We start from the raw sequence: 26557 nt of genomic DNA on the forward strand, positions 1-26557 counted from the left end.
ATTTGGCTTTAAAAAAAAATCTTTTGTAAAAAGTCAGCAAGTTATGTCAATTGACATATTTGTAATAAGAGTAACAATAAATTCACCAATTATTCTGATTTTGTTGTCTTTGTGAAATATTCAATTTTTAGTTCAGTGACTTTGCCTAATATTTCTTTTCTTTCTCACACTCACATACCCGCACACATTGAGTAAACATCCACACACACTTGCATAAACACACATACCATACAAACACATGGGCACACACACTCACATACTCCTCTAACTCCACAGTTAAGGTTTTTTAACTGATCGGTTTATTCCAAAAATTCATACATGAATAGCAGACGTACTACCAAGCAAGCCGACCAAGTAGTACATTTTAACCCCAACTTGGGTGTTGCAGGTAGCTCTGTTTCCTCCTTGGGGATGAAGCTACCAGGGGAAGGGATTGTGTTGGAGGTGCGGGTAGAGGGGTAGCCCTCCCGGTGCTCCCCCTTGGACCTCCCTAGTCTAGGACCCTGGGTCTTCGCGAGGTGGCCATTGTGGCGTAATCCCTCCGGACTAGCATAACGTTTCCCTATCCCAAGACCGACCGTGCGTGGTCTATGACCACATCCTCTACGAGGTGACCCTATCAACTAGGCAGCGCAAGCCCCTAGGCGAAACACGGCGGATCTAGAGGAGAGAACCTCGATAAAAAATTTGAGCTGCCATGAAGACGGAGCATGTTGGCTGAGGACAGCGGGCAGACCTTCTGTGCCGACACCCATCTACAGGAGAAAACCAGGCATGCACGCATCAAACCCAACATGGCCATGGCCAACCCCAACTTTACGGAACACATGTACTCTCTCACGTCAATATTTCACAATCAAATATACAATGTTACAACTGAATGGAGGGAATCAGTTAATATTAACAGATTTGGAATCCCAAGGAGACACATTCAGACCAAGTCAGAAAATATACACCACTCGTATTGGACAGGAACATATGAAATCAAAATTTGATTCATCACATTCACCACATATAAAAATAAAATCTGTCCACATTTGTCATAAAAATGACACTTTTGGATACTTCAAGCACTCATATTCATAGTATTACGGCCATGTATTATCTTGTCACACACATCATGCAATCTCTCTCTCCCTCTCATCTAGAGCTTTCCAGTGTAGCGATTTGAAGTTGTTCCTGGACCAGCTTCTCATTCACAGGCATGGGAATTGGAAAAAGTAAAAAAGGCTGAAAATGTGTAACCAAAGTCGACGGCGCCTGGTCCGGGGGCATGCTCCCTGGGAAAAAAATTCTCCAAAGAACCCAAATTGTGCAATTAGGTGTCATCTGAGCTACAAGTTTGCCATTAAATTCAGTTTTTAGAACCATTTTTGCCTCCCCCATTTATTTTTTTGGCGGACACTTTTGCTTTTTCAGTGGAACAAAAAAAATAATCGGTGGAAATTTGCCGTTCGGCGGACAATTCCCATGCCTGCATTCAGTCACTGTGCATGCTCACAACTTCCCATCGTCTGTTCTTCCTCCATCATCTTCATATAACTTTATTCTCCAGCACACTCGGAGAAAAGATAAGTCCCTTTCCGCATGCACTTACAACCAAAGATGGGTCAAGGAAGGGCAACTTGTTCTGAAAGAGGGTCGAGGGGGAAAAAAAAATAGGCGCGACATGAACACGATCTGATATTTCTCTTCCATGTGTGCACATGCGGACCTAATGAGAAAGTTGGTCCAGGGAGAAACTTCTCAACTTCAGTCTTCACACACTCACAGGCATAAGCGCACATCAAGTTTTCTACCATGTGCATGTGCAGAAAAGCAGACATGCACACACTCTTCCTCTCTCGTTGAGCTCTCCAGCTCTACTTCACACAAACAGACACAAGAACAAACCAAGCTTACTATAGTTTGCATATATGTATGAGCACAAATGCAGGTGCACGCTCACACACACGCACGCACTCTCTCCCGCATAGCCTTTGACCTCTACTTAATGGGGAGCCTATTGGCTCTATTTCACGCACACAGTGTAGGCACACATCATGCTTACCATCATTTGTATTTGCACAAAGGCAAGCATGCACACACATAAACTCTCTCTCTCTCTCTCAATCACACACTCAAACACACGTGCGCCCACTCTCCTGCAGAGCCTTCCAACTCTACCTCATGCAGCGTAGGCACACATCATGCTTACTATCATTTGTATTTGCACAAAAACAAGCATGCTCACTCATTAACACATTCTCTCTCTCTCTCCCTTGGGCAATCACACACTCTCTCTCCCTTCCTCTTAGTCAAAACACATCCAAACCCAAACAGTATTGTAAACACACTTTCCACACTCTCTCCATTACACACACACACACACACACTCGCACAAACTCACACACAAGCCAACACACACACACACACACACACAAATCAACTGTCCTCAGTCTCCACCTCTGCCGTAGCCTCCTCCAACTGCGCCAGCTGATCTTGCAGATTCTCCGCCTCTACCTCCTCTACCTCCACGCTCTCTGCCTCTGTCACCGTCACAGTTTCGATCTGCGACAGACGCTGGCGAAATTTCTCCGCCTCTTCTTCCTTGACTCGTAACTGCTGCTTGTACTCCTCCGCCTGACGCTGGACTGCTTCCAACTGACGACGGAGCTCGCTGCTTTCGTTGTCTTCACCGTCCTGCTCATACATAGACATACTGTGGGGATTAGAGGTGCATTTTGTCACGCCAGGGTTTGGTTGGTATGTTGGTATAGTGGAACAACCACACACACACACACAAAGAACAAAACACAACAAACACACACACAAACATCAACCACACACACAAAGAACAAAACACAACACACACAACATCAACCGCACACACCAAGAACAAAACACAACATCAACCGCACACATACACACACACCAAGAACAAAACACAACATCAACCGCACACATACACACACACCAAGAACAAAACACAACATCAACCGCACACATACACACACCAAGAACAAAACACAACATCAACAGCACACATACACACACACCAAAAACAAAACACAACACACACAACATCAACCGCACACATACACACACACCAAGAACAAAACACAACAACAAACACACAACATCAACCACACATACACACACACACATCACAAACAACCACAACACACACACACACAATCTTACCTCCTGCTCATCCTCGTTAGCCTGTGTGACAGTGATGGTGGTTCCGTCCCCCTCCTCAATAATGAGCGTCCCCGTGTCCTCCATGCCCTGGTGCAATTCTGACCCCACCTCTGTGATCACTGCAAGGCAAACATTTAGTGATGGTGAGCAATTTCAAATTGGATTGAAAACAAGTATAGGTCCAAGTGTCCTGGCTTTGATGTGTCAATGACCGAAGACCAAGGCCTGGGAACAACACTGCCCGGGATGATGTGGTGAGTTTTTTAAATTTTTTTAAAGGAAATAATTAGTCAAAATGCCACTAGTGGCTATTAAATATTAATTCATCGAATAATTCCCACTGTGCACAGAGAGCACTAGGGCAGGGATGTAGCTCAGTCGGTAGCGCGCTGGATTTGTATCCAGTTGGCCGCTGTCAGCGTGAGTTCGTCCCCACGTTCGGCGAGAGATTTATTTCTCAGAGTCAACTTTGTGTGCAGACTCTCCTCGGTGTCCGAACACCCCCGTGTGTACACGCAAGCACAAGACCAAGTGCGCACGAAAAAGATCCTGTAATCCATGTCAGAGTTCGGTGGGTTATAGAAACACGAAAATACCCAGCATGCTTCCTCCGAAAACGGCGTATGGCTGCCTAAATGGCGGGGTAAAAAAAAAACCGGTCATACACGTAAAATTCCACTCATGCAAAAAAACATGTGTACGTGGGAGTTTCAGCCAACGAACGCAGAAGAAGAAGAAGAAGAGAGCACCCAGGCTGTTGATGTTTGGTATGTGACCAAGTGGAGGGATGGTCTCATCCCATGTAACACCCAGGCTGTTGATGTTTGGTATGTGACCAAGTGGAGGGATGGTCTCATCCCATGTAACACCCAGGCTGTTGATGTTTGGTATGTGACCAAGTGGAGGGATGGTCTCATCCCGTGTAACACCCAGGCTGTTCATGTTTGGTATGTGACCAAGTGGAGGGATGGTCTCATCCCGTGTAACACCCAGGCTGTTCATGTTTGGTATGTGACCAAGTGGAGGGATGGTCTCATCCCGTGTAACACCCAGGCTGTTGTTGTTTGGTATGGGACCAAGTGGAGGGTGGTCTTATCCCGTGTAACACCCAGGCTGTTGATGTTTGGTATGGGACCAAGTGGAGGGTGGTCTTATCCCGTGTAACACCCAGGCTGTTGATGTTTGGTATGTGACCAAGTGGAGGATGGTCTTATCCCGTGTAACACCCAGGCTGTTGTTGTTTGGTATGGGACCAAGTGGAGGGTGGTCTTATCCCGTGTAACACCCAGGCTGTTGATGTTTGGTATGTGACCAAGTGGAGGGATGGTCTCATCCCATGTAACACCCAGGCTGTTGATGTTTGGTATGGGACCAAGTGGAGGGTGGTCTTATCCCGTGTAACACCCAGGCTGTTGATGTTTGGTATGGGACCAAGTGGAGGATGGTCTTATCCCGTGTAACACCCAGGCTGTTGATGTTTGGTATGTGACCAAGTGGAGGGATGGTCTCATCCCGTGTAACACCCAGGCTGTTGATGTTTGGTATGTGACCAAGTGGAGGGATGGTCTTATCCCGTGTAACACCCAGGCTGTTGTTGTTTGGTATGGGACCAAGTGGAGGGTGGTCTTATCCCGTGTAACACCCAGGCTGTTCATGTTTGGTATGGGACCAAACGGAGGGATGATCTTATCCCGTGTAACACCCAGGCTGTTGATGTTTGGTATGTGACCAAGTGGAGGGATGGTCTCATCCCATGTAACACCCAGGCTGTTGATGTTTGGTATGTGACCAAGTGGAGGGATGGTCTCATCCCGTGTAACACCCAGGCTGTTCATGTTTGGTATGTGACCAAGTGGAGGGATGGTCTCATCCCGTGTAACACCCAGGCTGTTGATGTTTGGTATGGGACCAAGTGGAGGGTGGTCTTATCCCGTGTAACACCCAGGCTGTTGATGTTTGGTATGTGACCAAGTGGAGGGATGGTCTCATCCCGTGTAACACCCAGGCTGTTGATGTTTGGTATGTGACCAAGTGGAGGGATGGTCTTATCCCGTGTAAAAGCCTGGCCAGATCTGTGACAGTGAGCCCCACTGTTTATACGGGAAGGAGTGTGCCTTGAACAACAAGAAGGATTGTGTGATTTATTTGTTGGCATTTAAACAAAAGGCAGCAGTCTTTAGAGTCTGCACTTTGTTGTAAGGAAGAGGATGGGGGGTGGTGGCGCTGTTTAGCTTGGAACATGAAGACTGCTGAAAGGTTCTATTCAAAGCACAGTCTGTAACCTCTTCCCCTTGCGCACTACATGTCACAAATCACATCCCCCCCCCCCCCCCCCCCCCCCCTCTGTGTGTTCAAATGTGAGTACATTATTTTTGGTCTTTTTATTTATCGCTCTCACGCGGACTCATCATTGTTTGTTTGTTTGTTTGCTTAACGCCCAGTCCACCACGAAGGGTGATATCAGGGCGGTGCTGCTTTGACATTTAACGTGCGCCACACACAAGACAGAAGTTGCAGCACAGGCTTCATGTCTCACCCAGTCACATTATTCTGACACCGGACCAACCAGTCCTAGCACTAACCCCATAATGCCAGACGCCAGGCGCAGCAGCCACTAGATTGCCAATTTTAAAGTCTTAGGTATGACCCGGCCGGGGTTCGAACCCACGACCTACCGCTCACTGGGCGGACGCCTTACCACTAGGCCAACCGCGCCGGTATTCATCATTGTTGTATTTATATTATTGATATGCTTTTACAGTGAATACCCCCCTACCACACTTCTAAGAACCAGTAATTTCACGGGAGAGCCACTGAATACCGAAAGTCAATGATTTGTTTGTTTATTTGTTGCTTAACGTCCAGCCGACTACGCAGAGCCATATCAGGACGAGGAAGGGGGGGATGAAGGGGGCCACTTGTCAAGCGATTCCTGTTTACAAATGCACTAACCCATTACTTGTGTCCCAGCAGGCTTTAGTAAAACTAAATTAATACCTACTGGAAGATTACCAGTTTCCAGTATGTTAAAATAGGCTTAACCTATCTACTGCTGGACTTACATCAGAACACTAACAGATTAAACTATACATGAATCGCGAGACAAGCGGCAAGAGAAGAGATTTTTGGAAAAAATACAGGTGAATGAGCAAGAAGGCAGAAAAAAGAAAAGAATTCATGAAGAAAAAGAGAGCATGACAGGAAAGAGGAACCACAAATCTACCTAACAGCAAACTAGAAAGCTCCTGCGGTTCCAAAAACAGGAGGGGCCTTTAATTTCATAACCGCACTGCCCCACTGCGGGAGAAAGTCAATGAAGTAAGCTCAACCAAATGGGTACATGAAGACTGGTGACAAGGTCTGTCCAATACTCCGTCTGAGTGTAAGCTATTCCGTTTGCGTACTTCATTGCACAACTCCATCACGCTGAATTGTAAAGCGTTGGAGCTGTGAATAGGGACTTGCGCTATGAAAAAAAAGTATTTATTCAGACCTGGGAACCCCTGTTTTGCACTTTGAATATTCTCAAACAGACCTGGTGTATTTTGAGAAAAATGAGTGTACTCCACACAGCATTTCAACATCCATGCTTCAAACATGCTTCACATGTATCCGTCAATAAAGTTTACCAATATATTTAAAACAAATGCTTCTTTCAATGTTTACTGACAAAGCTGTAATCATGTGTCAAAATACTGCATCGGCTTTGGGATACGCTTGTGAAGAAAAGTAGTCCAGGAATTTGTCTCATCGTATTTCTTTTTCAAATGACCGGTTACTGATTGTATTCTAGACAATCATGCGTACAAAATACGTTAAAATCGTATGGGTTACCAGGTCTGTTTATTATCATTATTATCATAATTAACTCACCTCCCCCCTCTGTTTCCTCGACGACCATCTGTGTCTCCAGCTCCGTGCCGTCTTCCGCCACCGTCATTATAACCGGCCCCTCTTCCGTCAGCTCTTCTGTATTCTGATTGGACACGATTGTGATCACCTTCTGCAATCAAGAGCAAGAGCTCAGGCATAACTCAAATACACGGCTTGGCCAAATCACACAGATGCAATGTTCATCATTCTTACACAGTGATAGCTTTTGCTGAAATCATGATCACATCTTTCACATGCATTGTAGTTATACTCACGAAACACAAAAACATTTCAAGAACAAGACAGAGAAAGAGAGACAGTGTGTGTGTGTGTGTGTGTGTGTGTGTGTGTGTGTGTGTGTGTGTGTGTGTGTGTGTGTGTGTGTGTGTGTGTGCGTGTAAAAGAGAGTGTCAACTGACCTGTCCATCCTCACTGACCACTGTCTCAAGCCCCGCCTCCTCGTGTGAAGTTTCTAGTCCATCTTGTCGGATGTAGTTCAGGGCGATCTTCCCTGCCTCTGTAATACACAGTTTCAATTTACAACACTTACAGTTACAGATTAACACATAATTCTCATGCCACATGAAAACCATTTTTGTTTGAAATTCAACTATGCTGCCACATAGTTTTATTTTCACTATAATCAACCATAACAAAAATACCCAAACTGAAAACCTCTGCAAACTGCCTGATATTTCACCAAACAAGGGTGAGCAGGTAATATTGTGTGTTTTTTGGGTGGTGTTTTTAAATTTATGGAAACCATGTGCACACAGAACAGTGTACGCGTTTCTTAAATGTCAAGTGATTATCTCCCCTGCTCTTTCATCTTATAGCTTTTCTTCATGAGCGGGTGTTTTACAGGGACAGGAAAAGGTTTTGTCTACTTAAAAAAACAGAAGGTAGAAACCTTGCAATAAAAGAAAATGCAAAGCGTTAGTCCTGCTATAATGGCACTTATGGCAGTTTTTCACAAACAAACAATACCAAACAAACAGACATAAAAAGATATGCAACACAACCTACCAGTGAGTGTGATCGTCTGGCCGCTCTCCACAGCGGAAGTGATGAGTCCCCCATCCCCTGTGGTTGATATCATGGTGATGCCCTGGCTCTCCAGCCAGTTCACTGCATCTGCTGAGGATGAGTCTGCCAAAGAAATGCACAAGTTTATTCATCTCTTCATACACACACATGCATGACACTTACTCACACACTCCCCCTCCCTCTTTCTCTTACTAATGCACACACTCTGTTTTTCTAACACACACACACACACACACACCACACACACACACACACACACAGTGACACACACCACACACACACACACACACACACACACACACACACACACACACACACACACACACACCAGGCTAACACAGTGAAATATCAACTTCACTGATCAGAGGGAACATGTTCACTAGTTCCTCTGAGAACAGCTTTGATTTGAATGCCATAAACTGCAGAGTTCAGAGACAACATGTCCACTATCATAGATCAAGATTTTAACGTGATTTGAAATACCAGGTGTGAAATGATGTGATCTTTCTAGCACCTGCTACATTGTTACTGTGCTAGACCTTAACAAAACTAGTTTTAAACACATATACCACTAAGTAAACTGAGAAAGAAAGAAAATTGAATCGATCCCATGCAGGACATGTCGAAGGGATGTTAAAAATCAACCAACCAACCAACCAACCAATCAACCAACCCTGCAGAGGACAAAAAAGCCCAAAACATAAAAATCATTCAATGTTAACTTTTGGACAGATTGTTTTTCCCTAGCATAAAACTGGAAAGGGCACAATGCCACCCCCCCCCCCCCCCCCCCAGTCACAAATAAGACAAAAAGTACACTCTCTCTCTTCCAGCAGACAATCTCCTACAACTGACAGCATTGTGAATACAGTGGAATATCCTTAACATGGGGGTCAATTTACAGAGGTTATGAACTTTCTTTTCTTTCTTTATTTGGTGTTTAACGTCGTTTTCAACCACGAAGGTTATATCGTGACGGGGGGCGGGAGATGGGATAGAGCCACTTGTCAATTGTTTCTTGTTCACAAAAGCACTCATCAAAAATTTGCTCCAGGGGCTTGCAACGTAGTACAATATATTACCTCACTGGGAGAATGCAAGTTTCCAGTACAAAGGACTTAACATTTCTTACATACTGCTTGACTAAAATCTTTACAAAAATGGACTATATTCTATACAAGAAACACTTAACAAGGGTAAAAGGAGAAACAGAATCCGTTAGTCGCCTCTTACGACATGCTGGGGGGAGCATCGGGTACATTCTTCCCCCTAACCCGCGGGGGGTAGGTTATGAACAGAAAATGTGAACAAACAAGGTCTGGGAAGGGAGAGAGTCTTAACCCCTTCACTCGACGGGCGCTGTGGCGGGGTGGTAAGACGTCGGCCTCTTAATCGGAAGGTCGAGGGTTCGAATCCCGGCCGCGGCCGCCTGGTGGGTTAAGTGTGGAGATTTTTCCGATCTCCCAGGTCAACTTATGTGCAGACCTGCCTTGTGGCTTATCCCCCTTCGTGTGTACACGCAAGCAAAAGACCAAGTACGCACGGAAAAGATCCTGTAATCCATGTCAGAGTTTGGTGGGTTATAGAAACACAAAAATACCCAGCATGCTTCCTCCGAAAGTGGCGTATGGCTGCCTAAATGGCGGGGTAAAAACGGTCATACACGTAAAATTCCACTTGTGCAAAAACACGAGTGTACGTGGGAGTTTCAGCCGACGAACGCAGAAGAAGAAGAAGAAAAGAAAAAAACTTCACTGCCCACCCCGTACTAGGTACGTGGTCATTTTCGGTTTGTCGTACGCCCATAACCGTACCTAGTACGGGGGATTTGCACCAGCAACATTTCAGGACATTTCTGAAAACTGGGAGGTAACCACTGTCCAAGTACAATAGGGGTTCTAAACACAGTTCTTTCCCATTGACCGTTTGGATAAGTTAGTACCACGTGATGAAAACTTTGTTAGAAATGTAGAACCGAGTATAGAATTCACAATGGCGGCCGAAAGTCGGACCTCAACTCGTAGACCTGTTTTCAAGCGATACCGAGTTCTGGAAGCTCCACAAGAAGTGATTTATGGATTACCACACAGAAGAATACTTTTATGGGCTGTAATGTGAGTACCTGATGTTTGACACCAGTTCCAGCAGTGTTTTGTGTGGTTTTACGTGCTGCAATGTGTGTGTGTAAGTCCGGAAACTGTAATTTTTGACAAAAATGGTCATTATATCAATTTTTACTATAACAATCACAAACAAAGTCCAATGATCATGTCATCCTATAATAGCCAAGGGTATAAGCAAAACACAGGCCAAAGATCTAAGAGATATCTCAATAAATAATCGAGCAGTGAACAGATTAGTGAACCTTCCGAAGAAAGCGAAATTTTGCCCTGGCACACAGCAATACCAAAATGCTGTTACATGTATACTGTGGCAGTGAAGGGGTTAAATTGGGGAGTCTTAAAACAGGGGTTCCAGTGTAGATCTTGCAAAAAATTGCCTGTGTACTTACTGGCGGACAATCTCACACAAATGACAGCACAGTGGATAGATGCAAAAAGCTGTCTGTGTACTTACTGGTGTGAATGGGACCTGTGGCTTCAGCGAGTGCGGCCAGTGTTGCTAACACTGAGGTGCTGCTCTGCTCCGAGTCGCTCGACACCTCTGTCTTTACTGCAAGGCAGAGCACAAAGTGATGGACCATGTTAGGAAATAAAAACCCTGTCTGGGTTTTATTGTGCTGTGAAGGAGTCATGCCCCTTTCACAGATTGAGGCAAAACAATGCCACTGATGATAAAAAAAAACAAGAAGAGCAAACGCTCGATCGAGTCACTTTCGCAGTTCTGAATATTATATGAGGCATCAGATGGACAGGAAGAAATTGCTATTCACAACACAATGAGTCACGTTCACATAAAATTTGAGCCCGGTCACTTTTATAGTTTCCGAGAAAAGCCCAACGTTAAGTTGTGTGTTGCCGAACAGAAAAGGCTAGTTATCTCCCTTGTTTTTCTGATAACGTTCGTAAAAGGCTACAGATGTAAATACTTTGATGTAAAGAATAATCCTACAAAGTTTCAATCACATCCGATGAACTTTGTCAAAGATATAAAATGTCTAATTTTTCCTTTGACGCTGACCTGTGACCTTGAAAAAGGTCAAAGGTCAACGAAACCATCGTTAAAGTGTAGAGGTCATGACTAAACAAAATATGAGCCCGATCGCTTTGATAGTTTCCGAGAAAAGTCCAACGTTAAGGTGGTGTCTACGGACGGCCGGACGGCCGGCCGGACAGACTAACACTGACCGATTACATAGAGTCACTTTTTCTCAAGTGACTCAAAAACCAAGAATGGCATGTTATTGGCACGTTTCATTTATGAGACAACAAAACGACGTTACATTAATTTTGTTTTGTCAATCAATCAATATGAAGCTTATATAGCGCGTATTCCGTGGGTACAGTTTTAAGCGCTTGTCGAAGAGTTGTCAACACAGGACTAACAAAGAAACTAACATCTACAGACGGACACAAACCCTATAACACACTAGCAAACCCTGATAAACATACAACAACAATGTACACATCAATAGCTACGTCCAAACAAAATAATATTAAACGCAAAGAAAACACCTCTCACAGAGCACAGCACAAGAATGTCTTTTGGGGCACAACACATCACGTAGAACATGAAAGTCGCAGCCAGCTACGGGAAGAACTGAGTCTTCAACCTACTCTTGAACGCGTCAAGAGAGGGGCTCTGGCGAAGCTCAAGCGGCAGGGAGTTCCAGACGGAGGGGCCCGCGGAGGGGAATGCACGCTGACCAGCAGATGCGAGTTTCGAGCGAGGGATGTTTTGTCATAAATAAAAACGTTCCAATAATGTTCCATTCTTGTTTTTTTATTGTGAATTTTACAACGTTGCCAGTCTTTCTGTTTTTGGATCCATGCCATTGATTAAGACTAGTTGAGTCAAGCAGTCTAGAAGTCACAGAGAAAAAAAAAAAACTGAGCTTCAATGTGCATTTTCTGCAATAATTATCTGATCAACATTTTTTTTTTCTTTTCTGTTCTTTTTTTTTACCTCAGTTGCATGCAGGAAGCATCCTGCATATCTGATCAACATGATATCCTTCCCCATTCCTGTGTTCACTGCTGCTACGAGTTTTTCTGTAGTATCGGTAGCAGCGTGTGTTTTGTCAACTGAGCTGTGTACAGACGTAGACCGTAAATTGAGCAGACAATGCACACCATGGCTTATCCTCGTTTTACTGTGATGCCTAAATGTATTTCAACTTATTAGTGGCATTGTTTTGATTTTTTTTTTTTCAAAGGGTGCAATTTTTCCAGTTATTGAAATACTCACAGTTATTTTTTGGAAAACTTCCATTAACATACACAATTACTGTTCACATATCAAGGGATGTTGTTTGGTACTGGCAGTCATCGAATTGTCAGAACTTATTTCAAATCGCCAGAAAATTTGCTGACATTTTGACACAGTTGCTAACTTTCTTACGGTGGGAACAAAATGTGATACCGAGGACTTCAGAAAAGTTCAGAAACTTACGCCTCAGCAACTTTGCGAAAGAAAATAAATGCTAGGACCTTCCAAGATATTGTGTAGACACAATCACTACAGTCTGAAGTCCTCGGCATCACATGCTATAATCATGCTAACAATAACAACATAATAATACTTATAATAGTGAAAAAAATGTTTGTTCCCTTTTGAATTGCCCGATTCTTGCTACAGTATGCTGCAATAGACTGCTGAGATTTGGCACCACCCACTCTCAGTCTCACACTGTGCTATGCTGACAGGCTTGCATAAAATGTGTGACCCATTTTGTGCCAAATGCGCTTTTGCGTCATTTTCTCTCTGTGGGATATTGATTCCGAATCTGCCGCTCCCTCTGAATCAAAAAGCGAAGCAGTGGAAATGCATACTCGGCAAGGTTCATCGCGTGAGAATGTGTGAGAGACTATTATTTGTAACGTGTAGGGGAGTGATTGACTTCATCTTAGTCACTAGTGTACCGAGACAGACAGACATAAATAGATGGGAGGGGTCCATTTCCAAATCTGCGTATGTTGGGTGTGCTTGGCTGAAGGGAATAGAGTGAAAACCGCATCTGTCGAAACGAATTCCCAAACTTGGGCAAGTATTTTATATTATATAATATATATTATATTATATTTTATATTCAAATACAACTTTTCTGTATTCTGTATCCACAAACGGAAAAGTGTTGGAACTGCTCGTTTCACATGCAGAGAGCTCTACTCTTTTGACAGATTATGCACCTGCAGAAGTTGTGACTGTTTCTGTGATGAGAGGGTCTGTGGTTTCTATGGTGATGGTCTCACTTTCGCCCACGGCGCCAACGTCTGTGTGATGAGCCAGCTGCAACATCTGAGCGATGTCCGTCCTGCCGTTGCCCATGGCAATGTCGATGGGAGTCCGGTCAAACTGAAAAAAATAAGTCACAAAACAGGTCTGGTCATCAAGTCGCTCACTGACAGAAAACTAGTCAAAACAATGCAAATCCCTCCAAGTCGGAGTCACTTCAAAGGATGAAATATTCAGTGTTGATCCCAGCCAGAATACAGTGGAACCTGCAATGAGTGGCCCCTCCAATGAGAGGACACATCCCTTAACCCCTTCCCTGCCCTGCCACGAACGGCGTTCGAGGTGTTTTTTGGCATCCTGTCTGCCCCGCCACGAACGTCGTTCGAGGTGTACGCATCAGAGTCCTGTATCCACCCAAGAAGGGGGGTAACTGCAAAAACTGTTGGCAGAGCAGTTAGACATCTTGAACCAACGGTTCCTTCCCTTTGACCGTTATGAATAGCAAATATTGATGTTTGGGAGAATTTTGAAACTTCGGGAGTTATCTGTGTTAAGTCGTCAACAAAGATGTCGGATGGTGGACGGCGTGGGGGTACCACGAGGTCTGTTTTCAAGCGCTATTCAGCACTTGAAGTGCTTCAAGAGTGCCTAAATGACCAAGACAGTGATGATGAAGACCTTAGAGATGGAAGTGACAGCGAATCAGACGAGGAAGAAACTGATTTCAACCAGCACCACCCTCTTTTGTCCGAGGTAGGCATTGATGATGACAGTCACAATGATATCAGCTACGAACCAAGTGTATCTGCCACTGACAGTGATCAGTCGGAGACTGATGGCAGTGATGCCGAAGCAGAACCAATGCCTGGCCCATCAACTTCATGTCCTGTGGTCAGAGGTCGCGGCAGGGGTCGAGGAAGCAGTGTGGGAAGAGGACAACGAGGGAGAGGTAATGCGAGGGGGCGTGGCCGCGGCCGTGCCCGACAAATTCCAAGACAACGTCAGGAAGATAAGATAAGAAATTGGACAGATGCTGATGCAACTGCGCCAAACCAAGACATCCAATTTCAAGGCAATCCAGGCATGCAGTGCAATGTTGACAATTTTGAACCAGTAGACTGGATGCAGCTGTTTTTTGATGACGACCTCATCAACCACCTTGTCTTCCAAACAAACCTTTATGCTGACCAGTACCTTGAGAGCAGCCTTGTGCTTTCCTCAGTGTTTTGTGGATTATCACACAAAATTCATATACTGGAAGTAGTGTGTGGACTTTGCCTGCTCTGTGGATTGTGACTTTGTTGCTTCTGAGTCTCAGCTGTGGAGTATGACGTGCGATTCCGGACTTACCTTACCATGAACAGCTAACCCTTATAACTTTGGATGCTTATAGCAGTGAAGTTGATTACCAAGAAGTTTTGTGAGTACCTGATGTTTTTCCCTTTGTTACACCAGTTTTTTGTTGTGTTTTGTCATGCATTTTTGTGATCAAGTGTGTTGTTATGTTCCGAAAATGCTTGATCACGGGGGAAAAAAAAAGAATAAATAATTACTTAAAAATTTCTGTCCTGCCAAATGAAACTAATTTCACTTGTAATTGGGGCCAGGGATGTTAGAAAAAAACATGCCAAATATCTAAGAGATATCTCTTCAAATGCCTGAATTATTCACGTTTTAGTGAACACACCCTCAAAAGTCAAATTTTGCTCCGGCACACAGGAATACAAATGCGCTTTTTCACGCTGGCAGGGAAGGGGTTAAATTTAGTTAAAAGGACACTTTCTGTTGTCCATTTGTCTATTATCTCAACCAAAATGTACCTGTCATGACAGGCCACCTGCAATGAAGGGACACTTTTGCAAGGTTGTCCTTTTATCGCAGGTACCACTGTAATGGGGTCGGAATAATGCGTCAAATAAAAAAAGTATAAGTAAATGACGAAAGACCGAGGTCTGAGAACAACACTGAACATTCACTTCTGGTAAACATCACAAGCGTTTCACAAATAACCACTGTTCAGGTGATTTTTTGAGACAACTACTGAACGAGTGAAAAAATCTAAAATTATAAAAATGTCACGAGATAGTGACTCCAGTAAGCTGTGTACTGACTTTCATATCGTATTTTTCCGTCTACAACTACAAGGCACATCCATTTCCCTCCGGTCTGACAACTGCGTCAAACCTGCAGCCAACACCTTCTCCGTTTCTCACTGAATTTCAATCCATAGCCTGGTAACAGTTCTAAACTTTCCTCAACAGAGAACTGCAGGGAGAGACACTAGTCTGTACTAGTCATAATAATAATAATTTTAATCATAAATAACTTTTCTATACGACGATTCCAAGCAATACACCCCTTCGGAGTTTCGAGTGCGCATGCGCGGCTAGTCACATGCTTGGCGGCAGGGCGCGCTCCGTTGTACTAAACACACTCGAGATCCATTCCGCTTAAATCATGAAACTATCGTGGGACAAAAACCACAAAAATATCAAAGAGATAAGAGCTTACGAGGGAAAACTTGAACGCAATCGGCAATGTACCTCTTCTGAAGACCTCGTGTTTGGTACAATTTGCAATCCCAGCATGCAATGCGCGGACTCTCGCCTGAGACTCCGAAAGGGTGTATTGGCTCTAGGCGCATTACAATTTCATTCTCAAAGTAAAACAAATGGAAATGAGAGAAAAATGTAACGAGCTCACAAATAACTGAGATAAAACCGCAACAAAAACACAAAGCAAACTGGGCTTTTGTATGACAAAATATAAGTTACACACACACAGAAAATAAATTATTTACTTGTATTCAACAGAGAGAGAGAGAGAGAGAGAGAGAGAGAGAGAGAGAGAGAGAGAGAGAGAGAGAGAGAGAGAGAGAGAGAGAGAGAGAGAGAGACATCCCATTGTGGGTTATATTAATTCCTTTAACCTTGTCTTCGCTGTTGAGGTCTGCCCCACTCCGCACCAACAGCTCAATGATCATCACATGTCCTTTTTCTGTCGCCCAGTGTAGAGGTGTCATCTTCAGCTGAAACGCACACAACAAACCATAGAGGATCAGACTCTTGCGCTACGAATCAGGATCAGAGACAGCATCATCGTGTTTGGTGTGAATTTATTTTGTAATAACAGGTATGTTATGTATCTCCCGAGAGAAGCATTTGCTAATGCCATACAGAGAGAGAGAGAGAGAGAGAGAGAGAGAGAGAGAGAGAGAGAGAGAGAGAGAGAGAGAGAGAGAGAGAGAGAGAGAGAGAGAGAGAGAGAAAACAAGAAGGGCAAAGCCCATACGACTCACATGCTTTACACATTTTTCCTACCAAAATACATCCAAGGTCATGCAACACAAAGCTGTTAATTCAAGACATAGGAAGTACAATGGTGCTTATTGGCTCTTTCTACCATGAGATATGGTCACTTTTAGGGGTTCACTACCTTATTTTGGTCACATTTCATAAGGGTCAAAGTGACCTTGACCTTGATCATATGTGACCAAATGTGTCTCATGATGAAAGCATAACATGTGCCCCACATAATTTTTAAGTTTGAAACAGTTATCTTCCATAGTTCAGGGTCAAGGTCACTTCAAAATATGTATACAATCCAACTTTGAAGAGCTCCTGTGACCTTGACCTTGAAGCAAGGTAAACCAAACTGGTATCAAAAGATGGGGCTTACTTTGCCCTATATATCATATATAGGTGAGGTATTGAATCTCAAAAACTTCAGAGAAAATGGGAAAAATGTGAAAAATAGCTGTTTTTTAGGCAACATTTATGGCCCCTGCGACCTTGACCTTGAAGCAAGGTCAAGATGCTATGTATGTTTTTTGGGGCCTTGTCATCATACACCATCTTGCCAAATTTGGTACTGATAGACTGAATAGTGTCCAAGAAATATCCAACGTTAAAGTTTTCCGGACGGACGACTCGGGTGAGTACATAGACTCACTTTTGCTTCGCATGTGAGTCAAAAAAGGAAAAAAAAAAGCCATACAGAAAAAAGACTTCACAAAAGATCCAGAGTGTCACCCCCCCCCCCCCCCCCCCCCCCCCCCCCCCCCGACTGTCTTGTGTCCTCTGCTGCAATGCAACACAGCTGGAAATACAGTGGAACCCCCCTTTAAAGACTCCCCAATTCATTACTCCCTCGTGTTCTTAGACTCTCTGTTCATAGCATTTGTAAATGTACCTCCATTTTATAACTCCCTCCTTTTTACATTTAGTCAAGTTATGACTAAATGTTTTAACGTAGAGGGGGGAATCGAGACAAGGGTCGTGGTGTATGTGCGTGTGTGTGTCTGTGCGTGTAGAGCGATTCAGACCAAACTACTGGACCGATCTTTATGAAATTTGACATGAGAGTTCCTGGGTATGATATCCTCAGATGTATTTTTCATTTTTTTGATAAATGTCTTTGATGACGTCATATCCGGCTTTTCGTGAAAGTTGAGGCGGCACTGTCACGCCCTCATTTTTCAACCAAATTGGTTGAAATTTTGGTCAAGTAGTCTTCGACGAAGCCCGGACTTCGGTATTGCATTTCAGCTTGGTGGCTTAAAAATTAATTAATGACTTTGGTCATTAAAAATCTGAAAATTGTAAAAAAAAAATAAAAATTTATAAAACGATCCAAATTTACGTTTATCTTATTCTCCATCATTTGCTGATTCCAAAAACATATAAATATGTGATATTCGGATTAAAAACAAGCTCTGAAAATTAAATATATAAAAATTATTATCAAAATTAAATTGTCGAAATCAATTTAAAAACACTTTCATCTTATTCCTTGTCGGTTCCTGATTCCAAAAACATATAGATATGATATGTTTGGATTAAAAACACGCTCAGAAAGTTAAAACAAAGAGAGGTACAGAAAAGCGTGCTATCCTTCTTAGCGCAACTACTACCCCGCTCTTCTTGTCAATTTCACTGCCTTTGCCATGAGCGGTGGACTGACGATGCTACGAGTATACGGTCTTGCTGAAAAATGGCATTGCGTTCAGTTTCATTCTGTGAGTTCGACAGCTACTTGACTAAATATTGTATTTTCGCCTTACGCGACTTGTTCTTTCTTTCCTTTATTTGGTGTTTAACGTCGTTTTCAACCACGAAGGTTATATCGCGACGGGGAAAGGGGGGGATGGGATAGAGCCACTTGTTAATTGTTTCTTGTTCACAAAAGCACTAATCAAAAAATTGCTCCAGGGGCTTGCAACGTAGTACAATATATGACCTTACTGGGAGAATGCAAGTTTCCAGTACAAAGGACTTAACATTTCTTACATACTGCTTGACTAAAATCTTTACAAACATTGACTATATTCTATACAAGAAACACTTAACAAGGGTAAAAGGAGAAACAGAATCCGTTAGTCGCCTCTTACAACATGCTGGGGAGCATCGGGTAAATTCTTCCCCCTAACCCGCGGGGGATGGGGGTTGCCTCCTTTTGAAGACCTGCATTTCTCAGATGTTTTTAGGTCTTGATTAAAGGGGGGGGGGGCTCCACTGTATAAAGTTCAGTGAAAAAAAAAGTGTTCGCATGTACGAATAAGTTTTTATGAGCGCCCACACAGAGTATACAAACGATACAATCAGTACCACAAAACAGAGAAGGGCAAAGCTATGTAACCTACTTCCCCCCCCCCCCCCCCCCCTCCCCAATGCATACCATGTCTTTAGCGTCAATGTCAGCAGTGTTTTGCAGCAGCAGATCCACAATGCCGAGGTGACCCTCCTGTGCGGCCACGTGCAAGGGCGTGCGGTCAACTTTGGTGCGAGCGTCTCGACTGATCCCTGACCTCAACAACACCTCCGCTGTCTGGTGATGACCCTGCTGCGCGGCAAAGTGGAGAGGGGACGTTCCCAGCTGCACACACATTAGCAGACCTTGGAACCCCTGTTTTGCACTTGGAGCAGGGATGTCGTTAGGCGTCGGACATCGACCGATTAAGAGGCTCAAATGTCCGATTCACATAGCCGCATGGCGGTCAGATGTCCTATCGTCTTCAACTGAGCGCTGGCATTGTCCGATAATAACTCAATTACTTCGGACAGCGCGATATTTGTTAATGTTCCTTTCAAGATACACATTTTCAAAAAGCGACCAAGCACTCTCTCGTACAGGTGCACTGAAGTTATGCAGTGCGGATCTTGTGTTTGGGTGACACCCGTCTGCAGCACATTAAAGTTAGGAGTATGGGAGACAACTCCAACTGACTTAGTCTTGCGTCTGCATTTGCTTTCAGTTCGATACATTTTGACGAAGCGCACTGAGTTATGCCACCGAAAAATAAAAATAAAGCCTGCCAAAGTTCAACAAAAGCTGAACACGTTTGGCTATTCAACGGCATCCTGTGCTAAATTAGGGTCAAAAACAGTGGGGAACACGGCGAGCGTCATTCTTGAAAATGACAAAATTCTGACGTCCTATTGAAATTTCTGAAAGCGGTCAAATGTCTTATTGATGCTAAAGAACTAGGACATTTGTCCTATAGGTATGAATTTGTAGCAACATCCCTGTTGGAGTATTCAGAAAAATGAGCGTACTCCACACAGTATTTGAACATCCGTGCTTCAAAATGCATTCGTCGCACCGTTAATTGAGTTTACCAATACATTTAAAACAAATGCTTCTGTCAATGTTTACAGACAAAAACTGAGATCATGTGTATAAATACTGGTTCGGCTTCAGGATGCGCTTGTGAAGAAAAGTAGTCGAGGAATTTTTCTGGTCGTACTTTTCTTCAACTGACCGTACTGATCGTATCCCAGACAATCACGCGTACAAAATACGGTGAAATCGTATGGGTTCCCATGTCCGCATTAGATTAACATTGAGACTCTCCTTTTTCTTCGTTCATGGGCTGAAACTCCCACGTTCTCATAATTTGTACATGTATGACCATTTTTACCTGCCATACGTCGTTTTCAGGGGGAAGCATGCTGGGTATTTTTGTGTTTTGTTAACCCATCGAACTTGGCATGGATTACGGGATCTTTTCAATGTGCACTTGGTCTTGGGGGGATAAGGCACTAGTAGATAACTAGGGCTGTACACATGTTGACCTGGGAGATTGGAAAAATCTCCACCCATTTACCAACCAGGCGGCCACGATTTGAACTCACGACTTCCGGTTAAGAGGCTGATATCTTATCTACTAGGCCACTGTGCCCATCCATTAAAATTCAAATAGGACATTTTCACGGGAGAATGACATCAAATTACGCCTTTTCTTTTGTAATCTCACTGTTAGTGTTATATGAACTGCACAGTGTATTCCCACATGTATGCAAAGTGTTTCAAGATCTCTGTTCTTCAAAATAAAATGAACAAGAAGGGCAAAGCCCATACGACTCACATGCTTTACACATTTTTCCTACCAAAATACATGTGACCTTGACCCAAGGTCAAGGTCATCCAAGGTCATGCAACACAAAGCTGTTAATTCAAAACATAGGAAGTACAATGGTGCTTATTGGCTCTTTCTACCATGAGATATGGTCACTTTTAGTGGTTCACTACCTTATTTTGGTCACATTTCATAAGGGTCAAAGTGACCTTGACCTTGATCATATGTGACCAAATGTGTCTCATGATGAAAGCATAACATGTGCCCCACATAATTTTTAAGTTTGAAACAGTTATCTTCCATAGTTCAGGGTCAAGGTCACTTCAAAATATGTATACAATCCAACTTTGAAGAGCTCCTGTGACCTTGACCTTGAAGCAAGGTAAACCAAACTGGTATCAAAAGATGGGGCTTACTTTGCCCTATATATCATATATAGGTGAGGTATTGAATCTCAAAAACTTCAGAGAAAATGTGAAAAATAGCTGTTTTTTAGGCAACATTTATGGCCCCTGCGACCTTGACCTTGAAGCAAGGTCAAGATGCTATGTATGTTTTTTGGGGCCTTGTCATCATACACCATCTTGCCAAATTTGGTACTGATAGACTGAATAGTGTCCAAGAAATATCCAACGTTAAAGTTTTCCGGACGGACGGACGGACGGACGACTCGGGTGAGTACATAGACTCACTTTTGCTTCGCATGTGAGTCAATAAAATAAATGTAAGAAGATGAAAATCTAGTTCTAAGTCATGATTGTAGTCTGAGTACCCCAGACGATTAGAAGTATCTAAAAAGACTAAGTGACTGTCATCCAAAGTCATTATTTGATTCTGACAATAGCAGTTAGCTACACATCATACATTCATGAGCGAATTCAACCCAAACATCATCTTACTCAGTAACTCACCTACTGAAAGGAACACAACAGTTCATGCCTGTCAAGACCACTTCAAATCTTCATTTCAAAGACTATTAGCATTACCTTTCCAAGACCAAAAGTGAAGCTGAAAGTGAAACACTATGCACAGTATGGCACAACAACACTTCTCAACCTTATGCCTACTACAATAGAACCCCTCTTTTAGTTTTAAGACAATTGAAGGGGCCCAAGGACTGTTATGCCGGGGTGGAAGTAGAGATAAGCGCCTACTTCCCAAGAAATGCTCCATATGGCTTCGTGTCCCCAAACACCTCTGACAGTCAAATCCAGCTCCTGGCCTTCACGTGGCGGGCCCTGTCTTCGACTAACAGGAGAAGGGATGCAGTTGGGTCCCTGGCGCCTTAAAACCAGCTGCTTCGGGCAGATGGGGCTCGTCAACCTTGGATGGTCACTCATCTAGGAGAAGGACAACTCCGATTTCAAAACCCGCACTGCCTTGTGTGCGCCTTGGGAAAGGCAAAGGCTACGAGAAGGAAAACTTCGACAACAAACCAGGGTAGAGTGGACTCGACAGCCCAGCAAGGCAGCTACTCTTGGGGAGGAGGCAACCCTGAGTAAGAACCTCAACCACCGAAGACGGAAGACAGCAGCCAACTTGGCGAGGGGAGAAAATCGGCTGTCTATGCTTCCACGATAATATGGCCGTACAATTATCTTTGTTTTAGATCGAACGCAGAAGAAGAAGAAGACAATTGAAGACTTCTCAAGACTAAAGACCCTGTTTTCCAAGATTTTCTGTAAAATCATAACCGCTGTAAGTGTACCCCCATTTTAAAATCTCTCTCTTCTCAAGAACTCATTTTCTCCAATTTTATCAGGTCTTAAACTTAATTAAAGGGGGGTTACATTGTACTTTGTAGCTTACCCAATCTGTGGTGAAGGGAGCTCCATTGGACATGAGAGCACGGACTGTTTCCGTCTCTCCACGCTTAGCCGCCTCCAGGAGTCGTTTGCCCAGGTCCACTAACGACATGCCTGTGGAAGGCGCCAGCACCTGAACGCTCGTCAGTTTGGGCACTGCCGATGCAGCAACCGTGATCCTGAATGTAAACACAATTCATTAGTTTGATAACATTTACAGTAATACCGTGGTATCTCCCTTATAAAAAACTTCTCCCCTTTTAAGACAATTTTTTTGTGTGAATTTACCATAATTTTAAGACTCCCTCCTTTTCATTAGACCAGATTTTCTCAAATTTTGAAAGTCCTCAGTCTGTCATCCATCCTTTGCAGCGCGTTCAAAATTCTGCAGCCCGGCTTGTCTGCAAAGCCCCTCGGTCTCAGTCCTGTTCCCCCTTGCTTAAGAAACTTCATTGGCTCCCTGTAGAGCTGAGAATCCAATACAAGTGCTGCTGTATCTGCTACAAAATCATATCTGGCTCAGCCCCATCCTACCTGTCTGACCTGTTCACACTCTACACACCCTCACGATCCCTCCGCTCCTCTGTAGACACTAGAATGTTCCGTCTATCTTCTTTTAGTCGCAAACAGCACGGTCAGAGAGCCTTCTCCCACTCTGCAGCCGTTGCGTGGAACTCTCTCCCTTACTCAATCCGACACTGCCAAACATTTTGTTCCTTCAAATCAAACCTTAAAACACACTTCTTCACACAGTAATTTGATTCATTTTTGTTTCAATATGGTGCATTTTTGATCAGGTGTTTGAATGTTTGAATGTTTTGCCCGTGTTAGTATGCTTGCAGCTTGTATTGATGCAGTGTTTTTTGTTGTTCACTTCTGTGCTGAATGCTGCTGCACATGCTTTTTCGCTTTGCTTTGTATGTATATATGTATGTTTTTTCATTGTAAAGCGCTTAGAGAACGTCAAGCGCTCTATAAATCTCCCATATTATTATTATTATTAAGGTGTTAACCTTTGCCCGACCAGGTTATCGACTACACACGGAAGACATTGTGGGGCCGTGTGGACCCATGCTTCTTAAAGAAGAAAAAATATGCATACCCTTCCGTAGACCCATGGTTTCCAAAGAAGCAAAAATGTGCATCCCCTTCCGTAGACGCCAGGGTTAAATTTTCGCGAGAAGTAATTAAATTAAATTATTAATTTAATTATTACCATGCGGACTAAAGCTTCTCAAATAAGAAAAAACGTGAATACCCTTCTGTAGACGTCATGGGGCCGTGTGGACCCACATTGTTATGTATTAATTTCGCTCCACGCGACTTGCTTATTAACTCCAAAATTAAACAGATCATAGAAAATGATTATTAGAGCAAATACCTGAAGGTTTGTGACTTCTCTCCCTAGTTTTTATGTAAGTTCCTTCAGTTTGAGAAACATGAGTCCGCACAACCCCACGATGTCTTCTGTGTCTAGTCTAAATTTGACCTTTGGTTTTTTTAATTACTTCTCGCTGAAATTTAATGATCTTTTAGGACCTAAGATTAAGAGCTTTTTAGGTGCCTGAGGCATTCTCAAAAGCTCATTAAAAAATTCCAACTGGTTTAACTTTAAGAGATATTTGCAATTAAACACCCTTCTGAGTCCACACGGACCCACGACGACCGGCGAAGGTTAAAAGGGGGGTTCTTGGGTGTGACAGTGTAACAGACTGGCAGAGTGACACAATCTGCAGATGTGAAGCACCTAGGAATACACACACAGTGACAAGGGATCTTCTGGTTGAGTCAGAGTGATTCAATCATACATCATTTTTTCCTGAATCAGTCAATCACTCAATGTATCCACGTTCCAGTTACACCTCTCCAAAATATGATTACCTACTTAAACTTAGTTAAACCTGGGTGGGGAGGGGGGCAAACTACCGCAAAGGTGCAGGATTCAGCGGTTCGGGCAGTGACAAGACAATGGCGAGGTGTGGTGATACCGAGAGAGGGATTAGGCCAAAAAAAAAAAATTGTCTGTTTAGGGTAACATGACCAAAAAAAGTAGGGTCGGTAGGTAGGTAAATTTTTTTTTTTTTTTTTTTTTTTTTTGTGTAAATGCTATGTTGGCTGAACATTCACTTCTTATATTTGATGAATACATGTTTCAAAACTAACGTATAAATAAAACAGAGAGAAAGGGAGAGAAAGAAACGCCAAATGTCTCTTTTTAGCATTTTTACCTCTTTTTTTTTTTTTTTTTTTTTTTGAAATCAAAAAAAAGTTTTTGGGTCGGCGCCAAATCGATAGGGTCGGTCGGGTTACCCTAAACAGACAATTTTTTTTTTTTTGGCCTTAAATACATACGCATGATGTACACATAGTAAAAAAATAGATCTTTTTAGAAGATGTAAATGAAAGGAGTTTGTTTTACATAATTATTGCCCCTTTAATGCTACTATTATTGTTTTTATGGTGTGTTCTTTCTTGTGTGGATTTTTGCACTGTATATATCTTCACTGTTGGACTCATGTATGTGCCTTCTTTTTATGTGTACCTATACCTGCTTAGAATGAGACAGTGACATGTTGATGTCACACCACAAAATATGATTTGCATGCTGCATGTTTTCTTTCTTTTTTTATTTATATATTTATTAATTTTTAATTCTTTTTATTTCTTTGCTTTTAACATAGAAGCATTTTTTTTCCCCAAGTTTAAAACAATGACATATTTTGTTTCAGAGAAAAATGCCCTGGGCATGATTTTGAAAACAATGATTTAATCTGAATTTGCACTTTTCAAACTATTGGTGTTGAGTAAAATTAATGTAGAGGTAAACTTGTGATTTACATTTCTTTTGGAATAACAGGCAATACAATTTATCCAGTGTGATTTTTTTTTCTCAATTTGTGATGTTCTAACTTTTAGTTTTAAAGAAATTAATTTTCTCCATTTCTAGATTCAATGGTATTGCATTAAAAGAAAAATACATCAATGTTTAGCAATAGCATGCTACTCAGTAGACATAATGATATTTTACGTATTGTCATTAGTAGGCCTACTTTGAACATTTTCTTTTTTTTTATCAAAATTATTGTGCCTTTTGTGTTTTAAAATGAATAGTACCGAAAGCTAAAGTTTGACCACACATTTCTTAAACAGTTACTCTATTCAAATCCATGTAGCTCGTTACCTAATTGACCTATGGAAATGTAATTGCTTCCACAATATTTGTCTTTAAAAGACCTTTCTAATGGTATATATAAAAGCTCACTTTGACCCCAGTCATTGGGTACAAGTAGTGTTTAAAACCGATTAATGCAGAGGGCTAACTTTTGACCCCACCCTACTTGACGGGTGCCGTTTTCAAATCTATGTAGCTCGTTACCTAATTGACCTATTTTAATTTATTTACTACCGTTGTCTTTGTCTTTAAAATACCTTTCCAATGATATATATATATGCCTATTTTGAAAAAAAATTAAAAATGGCCTAACCTAGCTAATGTATGCCTTCTTGCAATTTCACTCCGGGAGCAACAGCTCAAATTAGGACTCACACTGATCGAAGAAGGTCTTCAACTCAACAGTACTGATGATTTCTTTACAACACATCAACTTCGGCATAGATATGCAAGTACCAGACTGCTAGATGTCATGATTATCTCCAGGTTGTGAACAACAACAAACGAAAGGGAAACAGGAAGGAGAGTGCCGCCATGTTCATCGGGACACAAACGGAAGTTGCATGTGTCTAAAACGGAAAACGTAAATATTCAGTCACTTCCGCTCATTACAGAACCGAAAATATAACGCAGACCAAATCTATGATTCCTACTTACGTGTTTTGAGCCAGCTTGGTTGTTAGAAACGGCCACAAAATAATGAAACAAGCAGCAGATTGTCTCTTTGTTCAAACAGTCGGGTCTATCGCACTTGGCGGCAAGACG

At 42.7% G+C, this 26557-nt stretch overlaps 1 protein-coding gene across 3 annotated transcripts; it reads right to left on the bottom strand.

Moving 5' to 3' along the window:
• Window positions 1-276: 276 nt before the first annotated feature.
• LOC138950748 (GA-binding protein subunit beta-1-like) lies at window positions 277-26557 on the bottom strand. Of its 3 annotated transcripts, none has more exons than XM_070322475.1 (11): window positions 26450-26557; window positions 22625-22799; window positions 19135-19332; window positions 16388-16486; window positions 13476-13578; window positions 10681-10776; window positions 8083-8205; window positions 7476-7573; window positions 7057-7186; window positions 3184-3302; window positions 277-2682 (listed from the first exon to the last, which is right to left on the bottom strand). In XM_070322475.1, the coding sequence occupies exons 2-11, from the start codon at window positions 22730-22732 to the stop codon at window positions 2425-2427; spliced, it is 1332 nt and encodes a 443-aa protein (XP_070178576.1). In that variant the 5' UTR covers window positions 22733-22799; window positions 26450-26557; the 3' UTR covers window positions 277-2424. The 3 variants fall into 3 exon arrangements, with proteins under 3 accessions (XP_070178576.1, XP_070178574.1, XP_070178575.1); XM_070322473.1 differs by having other exon boundaries at window positions 13413-13578; XM_070322474.1 differs by lacking the exon at window positions 26450-26557 and adding an exon at window positions 26168-26355 and having other exon boundaries at window positions 13413-13578.

The sequence above is a fragment of the Littorina saxatilis genome, linkage group LG16 (genome assembly GCF_037325665.1).
Source record: "Littorina saxatilis isolate snail1 linkage group LG16, US_GU_Lsax_2.0, whole genome shotgun sequence".
NCBI lineage: Eukaryota > Metazoa > Mollusca > Gastropoda > Littorinimorpha > Littorinidae > Littorina > Littorina saxatilis.